This window comes from Sciurus carolinensis, chromosome 10 (assembly GCF_902686445.1).
Source record: "Sciurus carolinensis chromosome 10, mSciCar1.2, whole genome shotgun sequence".
Taxonomy (NCBI): domain Eukaryota; kingdom Metazoa; phylum Chordata; class Mammalia; order Rodentia; family Sciuridae; genus Sciurus; species Sciurus carolinensis.
In genome coordinates, this window is record NC_062222.1 from 46,434,800 (window position 1) to 46,447,177 (window position 12,378).

A 12,378-nucleotide genomic window follows, 5' to 3' on the forward strand; every position below is an offset into this window, starting at 1 on the left:
GGCTTGGCTTTGTGATTCTGATCAGTAGTGATTTAGTGTGGTTGAGAACTTTAGTGCACCCCCAGATGTAGTCAGAAAGAGAGTGGAGGTTGATTAGCAATGTCCGCCTTGAGTATAAGGAAGAACTGGGTGGTGGGGCCGTCACAGAACTGAGCTGCATATTTTCCCATTGTGTCACACTGTCTTTCAAGGTAATATAACTTAAGGAGAAAAGTGTCTCCTCACCTTAAAGTATATTTTGGTGATGTGTCACACAGTGTGATGCTGTTATAAAAGCCACCTGGTTTCAAAGTCTGCAGTGGCTGAGATGTGCCAGGGGCAGAGCTAGTGGCTTCCCACAAATAACAATCATCCCATTGGCCAAGCAGCTCCCCCCTGCTCCCCAGCAGTAGCATTGTCACATCACAACAATGCGCCTTTGCCCACAGACACATGGGCCCAATGGCTGGCACTGACGGTTTCCCTGAAAAGTGCCACTGTCCTCTGTTCTGAGTCAACCTTATTGTTCAGAGCTTTGGGAATGAGGCTTATGTCCAGATATGGGACAATAATATGTGCTATACCCTTGTTGTCAGCATTATTGTGGGTCACCATGATATGAAAGCCTCCAGTGCTACAATGCTCTGAAGTGACTTCCCTGTATTAACCTCAAATTTGTGAATGCCTATTTGACCCTCATTCAAATACCACTTCCTCTAAATCTTCCGTGAGCACCATCATGAGCCAGAGTTAGCTATCTAAAACCCTGGCAATAAATATTTAACAACCAAAAGGATAATTTGTGTTAATACTCTGGGTATTAGGAATAAACTACAATGACTTTGAGACCAGGAAGATGAAGGAAAGTATTCCAGACGTTCTTCTTTGGCTCTTCTCCGATAACTTGCAAAACACTCAGACTAGCAGGAAATACAATGGGGGAATGGTTCTGGCTGTGTGGTTTATGAGTATGGGGGGCTGGAATTAGTGGGGAAGCGGGTGTTCATAATATTTGCTTGATGGCTAGGCATGGTGGTGCATACCTGTAATCCCAGCAGTTTGGAAGCTGAGGCAGGATGATCACCAGTTCAAAGCCAGCCTCAGCAACTTAACAAGGCCCCAAGCAACTTAGAGAGACCCTGTTTCAAAATAAAACATAAAAAGGGATGGGGATGTGACTCGGTAGTTAAGCACCCCTGGCACACCCCCCAAAATTATATATATTATGTGTGTATATATATGCATATATATATGTCTTTGTGCCTGATGATTCAGAAAAATCATGGATCTTGGGCTAATGAGCAAAGATCAATACATTTATTTTCTTGCTTTTGGCTTGCCTGAAAATCATTGACATCTCCTCTACTGGTATATGAAAAGCAGATAACTGATGCAGTAATTAGTTCAGCAGTATCTATGATTAGATGCATTTTAAAGCCACAGAGGGGATTTCTGCACAAATAGTTCGTGTTCAAAAGTGTACTGAAAATCAGATGTTGCATGTCTGTGTCTTGTCCACCAGGATGCGTGGACTGCAAGTAGTAGAAAGCAAAACTTCAAACAGTTTAAGGAAGATAAGATTTTTATCTCAAAAGTGGTGCACGCCTGTAATCCCAGCAACTCAGGAAGCTGAAACAGGAGGATCACAAGTTCAAAGTCAGCCTCAGCAACTTAGCGAGGCCCTAAGCCACTCAGTGAGATACTGTCTGTTAATGATATACACAAATGGGCTGAGGATGTGGCTCAGTGGTTTAGCACCCCTGGGTTCAATCCCTGGTACCAAAAAAATTAAAAATTAAAAAAAAAAAAAATGTCTTTAAGTGAGCAGTCTTGAAATAGCATCGCTCTAAGACTGGTTAGTTCACCAGCCCTCTCGTACCTTGAGTTCTACTGCCTTTTGAGTGGCTTTACCCTCAGGATAGTTCTCTCATGGTTGCAAGATGGCTGCTGCATTTATGAGCAATATACTTCAAGGAAAGAAAACTTTCCCAACCCCCAGCAGCCCTTTCTCATCACATGGGCTAGAATTGGTTCACATGTCCACTCTGACAAATCACTGGTAAAGAAAATGGGATCATTAAAACTGACTTAGATACTTCGGATTAAATTAGAGATAAGGTAATTTTCCTTGGGGAAATGAGAAGTTGGAAGAACCTGAGCTGAAGTTAGAATTCTTTGAATTAGGGAAGGAGGAAGGTTCTCGCTGTTGAATAGGCAGCCAGCAGTATCTGCTTTCCATGCTCAGTGGAAATGCCACATCCATGTTTCCATATTACCTTTCATGGCAGCAAATCAAAGTGTCCAAGTGAAATGCTTTAGTTTGGTGATGATGGAAACTTTTCATATTAAAATTTAGCCATGATCTAATAAGATAAAGACAAAACAATTTAGATGAGAGCAAAAATCTCCATTATCCAACTTTACCAATGGAGTCCCAACTCCTTGTCCCCAAGTTAGGACATTTTGTTGACTAAAGTCATTCCACAGATTAGTCAGCTTTCTATCATTGTATTAATATCTGAGAGAAATCAACTAATAAGGAGAAAAGACTTGTTTTGGCCCAAAATTTCAAAGGTTTCGGTCCATGGTCACTTAACCCCATTGCTTTGGACCAGTGATGGAACACTTCATGTCATGGCAGATGTGCAGGCAGAAGGGCTTTGTTCACTTGATGGCAGCTAGGAGGCAAAACATGGGAAAAGGGGGCCAACGTCCCATATCCCTGTTAAGGGTGTACCCCCAATGACCTAACTTCCTCCTTCCAGATCCCAGCTTCTAAAGGTTCCACTGCCTCCCAGAAGTGCCACAGTTTGATAACCAAGCTGTCAACACATGACCTTTGGGGAACATTCAGGATCCAAACTACTGCTTTCCACTAGAAAACAATGCTTAAGAAAATGAGAAGGAGCCAGACTTGGAGTGAACCCGAGAAAAGCTCCCCTGCCACAGGAGAAAGCATTTCAAAGATCCTGTGGCAGAAAACAGAAAGTGCTGGAAGGGTTGACTCATAATGAGCAAGAAGAGAATGGCAGAGGTGAGGGTGGAGAAGGGTATAGGAAGTCCTTCAGAGCCTCTTAAGTCCTGGTATGGAAGCAGGGGTTTCCTCCTTAAGTGTATAGGGAAGCCACTGAAACAAGGTTAAACAAGATTGACAACTGTAAAATGACAATATAATTTTTTGTGTTGAAAAGAATAACATCATTTAAGGTAGACTTTATGCCTTTAGAGAAGCTACTTCCCAATTTAGTGAGGCAGCCACTTAATTCCACAATCATTCATTCATCTCCCAACTGATTTCTAGAAGGGAGTGCTGCTTTCTGGGGTAGAAGTAGGATAAGCAGGCACAGCTTCCTCCGGAGCTGGCTGGCTCTCCTTTGAGCACTGGGTGTACTGGTTCTGGGGAGCTCAGAGGTGAATCCTCATTTGTGCCTGAGGCGGGCTTCCTGGAGGAAGTGGAGCTAAGACTTGAAGGAGGCTCCTTCCAACTTTCATGAGAAAGAGGCTCAGAGAGTGGTTTAAAGAAGCCAGTCTAGACATAGAAGAAGAGTTGGCTTAAAGAGATTAACAGATTTTTAGGAAGGAGAGTCATTGGAACTTGAAGAATGGAAACAGGACAGAACTGAATAATTCTGATTTTGCAGCTACTCCCTCCTGCTCCCCCAAGGAATAGTTCGCAAACTGAAACCCACAGGTCACCAACATTCCTTATGAGACCCTGCTCTGAACCTATCACCTTTTCTGTCACCTCGCTGAATAGTGATGAAGGGTGGTATCCTGTGCATGGTCTTCAGAATAAAGCCCTGAGAATTGTGTAGATCTGGTTTAGAGAACATTTAAAGATGCTTCTAGGTAAATGCAAATCATGATTCTTCTATGCCTTTTTCCTGCCAGTAGCCAACCAGTCTCCCAGGGATGGTTAACGTCAGAGGTGAAGTTGTTTTCCTGACTCTTGTTTCTTTTCTCTTTTCGTTATGAAGTATATTCGGTGCTCTTCGAACTGGTGCTTACATGGTGTACATTTTGATGACCAAAGGCCTGAAGCAGTCAGTTTGTGACCAGAGCTTTTACAATGGACCCGTCAGCAAATTCTGGGCTTATGCATTTGTGCTAAGCAAAGCACCCGAACTAGGTGAGTGTCTTCCCTCCTTCCATTTCCTCCCCCATCTTTGTAGCTACATGTCCATGTATTTAAAAAAAAAAAATGAACAAAGAAACAAACAGCTTGAAAGTCTTGTTTTGTTGGTTGCAGGGAAATTATAATGAATGAATTTGAGGTCTTGGCTGATCTGTACTTTCTCTTTGTTTCCTCCAGTCTTTTAAATAATTGTACCTCAAGTATATTAACAGCAAAATGGTTTATGTAGAACATGAAGATTTCCAAGCACTCTAAAAATATATTTCCGGGGGCTTATAAAATATACACAGTCCCCTCTCTAAGGTCCATTAACAGTTGAGCTAATATTAGAAAAAAAGAGCAGCTCAGCTATTTCCAAGTCCCTTATCTAAGCACACTTTATCTCAAGTTAGGACTCAGATTAGGAAATTAAGCTTTTCATTTGGGTGTCCTCCTGTTCTCATTAACTAGTGGTAATTGTTGGTTGCTGGTGCTGTTTAATTTTAATCATCAGTGAGACTGGCTCCAGAGAAGGGAGAAGTAGTTTCCCTTCTAGAAATTAATAGAAAATACAGGCTATATTTTTACATTTCTAGGGTTTTTAACCTTCAAATCTTTAATGGTCTTAAAGGGAAGGGTGGTGCTTTTTGGCATAAACACTGAAAGATGAAGGGGTGAGGATCAGACAAGGGCACACTTCTCCAGGAAATGTGATTGTTGCCTGAGAAAGGAACCTGCTGGTGACAATAAGCTCTGAGTTTGTTTATTTCTTTGTTTGTTTGTTTTTTCCCAACCTGCAATTAAGAATTGAATGTAATAGTTCAGATTCTAATTCTGGCATTAAAAACTGCATTTAATTGGAAAGATATTTATTGTTTCCTCTCCTATTTCCCTTACAAAAGGGGACTAGAGGCATTTTCATTGCAAGACTCCTACAGTGTCAGGAACCAGCAGCCTTTTGTAAGGTGCCTCTGCCTCACACCCCCGTGTCCGCCCAGGATATGAATTCTCTCTGATGTTTGGGTCAGCATTTGCCACTGTGTGCTAAAAACTTGCTGTCTGCAAGTAGCTGGCAGTTGGTTTGACAATTCCAGGTCAGGATAAGCAGCAGCAGGAAACTCTTACTAAAACCTTTTCTAAGAGGAACAGCAGTGCAAAGACAGGTCTTCCACATGGTCCCAGATAACTAGAAAACCGTGGTGTGCATCTATACACAGAACCTATGAAAAGAGAGTCTTAGAGAAAAATGCATTAAGTGGATTCATTTATTTAATAAGTTTATACTAAGCACCTCCCATGCACCAGGCATTTAACAAGGGCTAGACTAGAATGGGTACTTTGTCTAAAAAGAATTTTACCATATGATTTTTATGGATCAGACCCCAGGAAGCTATTTTTCATACTTGTATTGAGGCCACTAGGTACAAAATCTTAGGCTAGAGAAATGGTTTTCAAACATGGATCTACAGATAATGCCTAGAATCTTCTTTTAGGATTTTTTAGATTGTGAGAATATCTTAATTTTGTGTTTTCATTTATGGATAAAATAAAAAATTGTGTTGTCAGATATATTTCTTTCATAGTGATTCTTTTTTTATTTAGGTTCATAAGATTTCTGAATCAGAGCACTTATTTTCAAACTGGGGTTGGTCTGAGACTGGAAGCAGGTATTCTTTACTCTTGGAGCATGACTTTTTTTTTTTCCTTTAAAATAAATTTCTCCATGATTAAAGTTTGAGAATTATTCAACTTGAGAAATATCGTATTCCCCTGACTTTTCCTTTATGCTTTATAATAAGTATCCTTATAAATAAGGATAAATAAATAAAAACTACCCCCATCATTAAATCAGAAGTGGTATCTTATTACTAACCCTTAACCCATTTTGTGCCATCATTCCAGATATGGAACACCCAGAAAAAATTAAATTGAGCAACAAATTTTAACCTTTTTTAGTATAACTCTGTCATCGAAATATTCACAGAATTGGAAACTTGGAACTTAATGGGTTAAGTTGCAGATTGCAAAGAAGCAACCTCAGTCTTTTGTTCTAGAAAAGCCTTTTTCCTGCAAGGATTCCTTGTCTCTCCTTCTATCCAATGATACTTGAGGAGCTTGAGAATGAAAGTAGTCCCTTCTGCTTTTTGAAGGAATGCTTTATTGAAGAGCCACCTCAGTCTGTTTATATTGGTTAGTTTCCTTTGAACACATGATTAGACCTCTGCTCTGTGTCCTCCTGACTCTATTCCAGATTGAAGTCAAAGTTCTAGAACAGTGAATGGAGTTGGAATTCCTGGTAGAGAGCTCTTAGTGCAGCATTCAGATGGCCATGCTGTATGTTACATTTATCCTGATGATGCTAATTCGTCACCCCATCTGAGTTTGGTGTAGACCCAAATGTTCCACTCCCCTCTACCCCATAGCAGCCTTCCTCTTGAGCCCAGATGGAGGCAGACTGAAGTCCATGGCTTGACAGGCTTGGAGTAGTGTGCCGCTGGCATGCAACGCCTTCCCTAGAGAGGCTTGTTCACCAGTCATTTGTGGTAATAGTTTGTAGATTACCCAATAAGCCAGCCCTTCACAGTTAAAATATGGGACTCAAGTGTTGACATTGGGAAATAGTAATCTTCGCATAGTCTCTTTAATGAAGCTAAGTAGCAACCTATAGTCTTAGGACACTTGCAGATTTTTATAGTGATATTTTCATGTTCTGAGGACCTTTTTCAGGTTAAAAATATGAAATATTATCTTTCAAGTATTCTAGAGCTTGTTTGACATTGGCCTTGCGGAGGTGAACCACTGAGTCAAATCACCGCCAGTGCTACAGGACAGTCAGCCACTGGCCCTTACTGAGTGCACGTTTGCCTGGGAGACTTTTTATGCACTATGGGGTTTGAATTCCTTCCCAGTTTTTTGCAATTAGGAAACTTCTTTGCTACCATTTGATTAAGAAAGATTTATCCTTTTGGATTTTATTTATTTAATAACATTGCTTATTTTTTTAGTCCCAATTTCTACCTTTCAGTATTCTAGGTTTCTGGCCTCCTGTATGAATATCGGAAGAAAAGAACAGTTCTCCCAATACAATGATGAAACTGTGTTTCTTCCCCAAAACCGCATGCCTATAGTTTGCACTAAACTTTTTTATAATTGCAGTAAAATGTACATAATATTCACATTGTTGTACAACCATCACATTATCCATCTCCAATGCTTTTGCATCTCCCCATTTAACACTGACTGCCCCTTTTTCCTTTCACTAAACTTTTAGTAATAGCAAGGACTCTGTTCAGCATAAAATAGTAAGCTTGTTTCAATGATTTTTGAGGGTTACACTCTACTAGAACAAGTGAGAGGAAGAGAGCACCACCCGGCTTTGTATGCCAAATCTTTAGCACCTACTGTTTGAATTATATTAGAACCTGCTGAGATTTGCTTTTGTTAAAACTTGGAAACATCTGCTCTGAGTCTAGGCCCTTGCTCAGTTGAGCTTGTCATTGTTTTTGAAACTCTGACTCAGCAGCACTCCAGCTAACTCTGCGAAGAGAAACTCAGCCATCTGTGACAAGCCACATGCAGGGTATGGTCTCGGATTCCCTTGGTGGCTGTGTATATTCTGGGGGTTTCTAAATGATAAAGGACTTCTCCATAGATTCATATAGATCTGCACTTAGCAGGTGCACAGGCAGAATGTATAGTTCAGAAGGGATATTTAGGTACAAAAAGCATCAGGCTATGCCTGCAGGTAATCTCTTGACTGAAAATAGCTGGACCAAAGTTTAGAGAGATCATGATTAAGAGGACATAAACCAGGAGGTAACTAAAATAGGTGACATGACTGAAACCTTCAAGAGTCCAAAGTCTCATTGCTTTTACTTGACCAGAATGCATTCCATAATGCCAACTGGACATGTGGCTAAGAAAGATCAGTTGGCCAACATCAAATATACAGTCCCTAGGACAGTTTACATTTCTGGGTCCCTCTGTAGCTCTGGCAAGCATGTAAATGCCACAATTTGGCATGCCTCTGCCTCATGACAAATTAAATATTACATTATGTGGTTTCTCTGGAGGAAATATATTTTGTACCTGCCAGAGTACTTGGTTGATACATCTAAGTGGCAGTGTCAATGACCTTGAAAAGTCTGGGTTGGCCCTGTTGGAACCCCCCCACCAGTTTTCCTCTACATAAGTGAAACTGTGGTTCTGTGCATCTGTGATCTTGGGAAGTAACCCTGATTTGGCCTTGGAATTATACTGCTGAGCAGTTCCAGAGCCGTCATTGAGAGATAGTCATCTTTATTACTCCATCTATCATCCTGCACATTTGTTCTGGAAGAAATTCTTAAGTGAATTCAAATTCATTTTGTCTTCAAGATTTCATGACATCCTTGACTCCAATCCCCTCTTCCAAAGTACCTAGAAACATCTAGTATATCTCAGACCAAGCCTGGGACAACCCCAACCCCAACCCCACCCCTAGTCAGGAAGAACTAAGCCTCAACCCTAGAATTACAGTTTCCAGTTTGCATTTTGCATTAGTTCATTCTTTGGTCATAAAGAATTAGGATGAAATACATGTTATTTTATGGCATATACTTTTATTACAGTGTGTTTAGGGATCACGTTGAATGTATATTTTAGTTAATGCTAAGAGACTTGGGGAAAGACATCTCAATATGAATGACCAAAATTTATTTTTAACATACAGTTCCTTGGACTTCTGCCTTCTTTCTACTGTGAAGAAAGGTTGGCTGGAATTATTGTGTCTACGTTGTAGTCTACAGAGGGAAGAGAGGCACAGAGCAATAATTACACAGAAGTAGTGAGTCCTCGACAGGCATGCCAGAATAGCACAGTTTAACACTAGGAAGTGGACCCCAGGTCTCCTGACACCAGTTTCAGCCCTTAAATATACACATGAGAGTGACCATCACCATCTGTCATTATCAGTCGCCTGACATTTATAGACATGATAAAATTCAGGCATCTCATGAGAGAAGAGGATTTCAGTGGAAATTTTAAACAGGTTCAGAAATGTAGCAATCGAAGACTTAGCTTTTCTTTTCTAAACAAATAAAAGTAATAACAAATAATAATTCAGTAGAGAAATACACTTATAGCCCCTGATGCGTGGAATAGGGTACCACCTGTATTCCAAACAGAACCTTAAAAGTCTTCCCACGCCCCCTGTTATTTGACCTTGCCTAATGCCAAGCATTCTAGGCCATCGTAAAGTATGTGAAGGATAAATATGAGTCCCCTTTGTGCTTAATGACATTGCAGACTAAGAGTAAGGACCTTCTAATTCTTGTTATACAAAGAGAAGTCATTCTGGGTTCACCAGATACCCTGAAGGAAACTGGTTTTCCCCATGTCTGATAACAACAGAGATGAGAAAGAAACATTTACCTGCATACAGCTGCTTCTATCTCACATACCAGTGTCTCATACCTTTTTATCTTACTTGTTAATGGAATTGGGTGAATTGTTACTGGGCTTGCCTTTCATCCATTTTCACATAAATGTTCTACATTTTCTATTTTTCAGAATCATGGAAAGAGAAACACTTCAGATAGAGAGCATCTACCCACCTGAGCATAATTCTAGCATAATTTCTTACCTCAGAAACAGTGGTCTGTTTCTTTATAGTGACGTTATAAGGAAAATTTTTGATGGATCCTGGAGAGCTTTTTTTATAGTTAATTCCATAAAATGAACTCTTATTTTTAGTTATTCCTCACTTGATTCATTGGTGTCAAATATTCCCTTTGCCCTCATCAGCACCTGTGTATAGAGGATGACTTTCATTGCCCTTTTCTTCCATCTTTGCCTTTTATTTAAATTTTGCTTTTCTTACATATTGCAAGGGTTGCACATTATACAGAGAGCTCACAAAGATAGGTGTTTAAGGAGTACCCTTTTCATGAATCAAAGAAAAAGTATGGTTTTACAGCTCTGGAGAGTCCGAAGAATATATTGCTGAGCACTTACATTGCATTCTCTTGATTGGTAACTCACCAGCACCCTTCGGGTCGTATTTCCTAAAATGTGTGGTTCACTTGAGAATCAGGCAGCTGATAATGTCCATTCTAGATAAAAATTAGTAGGACTTTGTGTAAAATGCCTTGAAAGTTAGCATTTGTTGCTTACTTGCTGTGTACGAAGAGGGTATGTTGACTATCTTGTTTAATTCTTGGATCATTCCAAGCTGCAGTTACTACTTATCCTAATTTGTAGATGAGGACACTAGAAATAATGAAAATAAGTAACTTGCCCAAGGTCAGAGAGCTAGCAAATACCAGTTCATGGTTATAATCCAGTCCATCTAATTCTTCAGTCCTAGCTCAAGATGTCTACCCTCTTACAAACTCTGGCTTATCATTATGTGTAGTCAGGGGCTCATGTATGTTTTACCTTCTTTATCTTCCAGGAGACACAATATTCATCATTCTGAGGAAGCAGAAGCTGATCTTCCTGCACTGGTACCACCACATCACTGTGCTCCTGTACTCTTGGTACTCCTACAAAGACATGATTGCCGGGGGTGGTTGGTTCATGACTATGAACTATGGCGTGCACGCCGTGATGTACTCTTACTATGCCTTGCGGGCCGCGGGTTTCCGAGTCTCCCGGAAGTTTGCCATGTTCATCACCTTGTCCCAGATCACTCAGATGCTGATGGGCTGTGTCATTAACTACCTGGTCTTCTACTGGATGCAGCAAGACCAGTGTCACTCTCACTTTCAGAACATCTTCTGGTCCTCACTCATGTACCTCAGCTACCTTGTGCTCTTCTGCCATTTCTTCTTTGAGGCCTACATTGGCAAAGTGAAGAAAACAATGAAGGCTGAATAGTGTTGGAACTGAGGAGGAAGCCATAGCTCAGGGTCATCAAGAAAAATAACAGACAAAAGAAAATGGCACAAGGAATCACATATGGTGCAGCTAAAACATACGAGCAGACACAAAACCCGAGGCAGCTTAGGGATAATTAGGTTGACTTAACCCAGTAAGTTTATGATCCTTTTTGGGTGAGGACTCACTGAGTGCACCTCCATCTCAAAGCATTGCTGCTGGAAGACCCCAATCCCTCTTATCTGTCAACTCTAGGACAAATGAGAACAACAGTGAGCCAGAGGCAGAGAGACTAATAGAAAGCAAGCAAAGGTTATTAACACTAAATGAGAAAAAAAAAAAAGTATTTACTAAGTGTTATCTTTCTCTAAGGATGAAACGAATTTTACTTTAAAAACTGTGCGAGCACATATACACACACACAATTCTTTCTAATCTTTCTTGACATGAAACTGGAGCCAGTAGAAAAGATGAAAATGGAAGAGACACAGGGTTTATATCTAGGACAATAAAGCTTTCGCAGAAATTCAAGCCTTTTTAAGAAAGGTTAGCTGATGTAGCCCCCATGAAGAAAGATGTCTTAATCATTTTTTAGTTCAACTCAAAAAAAAAAAAATAGATTTGATATTTTTCCCTTCACTGCCTAGCCTCAGGCTAGTGAGTTTGCCAAAAACAAACAGGGCGCACAGTACTTTTCCAAGGTTCTTTCTGGGCGAATGGAAGTAATGCAACCCAGGTCCCAAAGGGGCAGAAATACCAGAGTATTTCTAATAGTCGAATTATAATTTCTACTCTTAGATGAGATGTGAAGCATTTGTTCAGTTGCCCCAGACTTTTGAACAAAACAGTAAATGCAGACTCAAAAAATAAAAAATAAACACTCAACCAGATGGCTTGAAAGTGGATACTGTAACTGTATGTGGAAAGGCTGAGCCCCGTATCAGTGGAGCTGGAAAAGGAGAAAAGACATAAGCTAAAGACCCATTCAGTAGCCAGGCAGTAGGATACCCCCTCCCTGTTTGACTGTACACATGCTCCTCACTTTCCCAATGAAGCCCTCTGGGACAGTCCATGTTTTCTACGTTTTTGTGAATTTACAAAGAAATCTGCAGGGTCTCTGCATGATTCGGGGTGAGCACTGTGTTTCCACCTGGTCCCCAAGTCATGCAGAGGTGTTCTAAGTGCCCTCTGCTGGCCAAATGGAGATAATTAGCAAACACACCATGACAAGTTTGGCTGGAAATAGTTGATAGCAAAAGGCCCCCCCTAGAAGAATCCTTTAAATTTTAAATGATCAAGCAACTCATCGTATGTTTGGCCAAATCAGAAGACGTTCTTCCTGCTTCAAGTCAGCTTCAGAAATTTTTTAAAAGGGACTTTTGCTCTGGAACTCAGAAAATCATTTTATTAAGAGCCATATTCTTTTA

The 12,378-nt window shown here is 40.4% G+C and overlaps 1 protein-coding gene across 3 annotated transcripts in view; it reads left to right on the plus strand.

Annotated features, from left to right (window-relative positions):
• Elovl6 (ELOVL fatty acid elongase 6) overlaps positions 1 to 11,365 on the plus strand; it is a 122,927-nt gene extending 111,562 nt beyond the window's left edge. For all 3 annotated transcript variants that reach the window (XM_047566835.1, XM_047566834.1, XM_047566833.1), the window contains exons 4-5: positions 3,957 to 4,108; positions 10,527 to 11,365. In XM_047566835.1, the coding sequence (XP_047422791.1) occupies positions 3,957 to 4,108; positions 10,527 to 10,951 (577 nt within the window). In that variant the 3' untranslated portion in view covers positions 10,952 to 11,365. The remainder of the gene's footprint in view (positions 1 to 3,956; positions 4,109 to 10,526) is intronic.
• Positions 11,366 to 12,378: the final 1,013 nt, after the last annotated feature.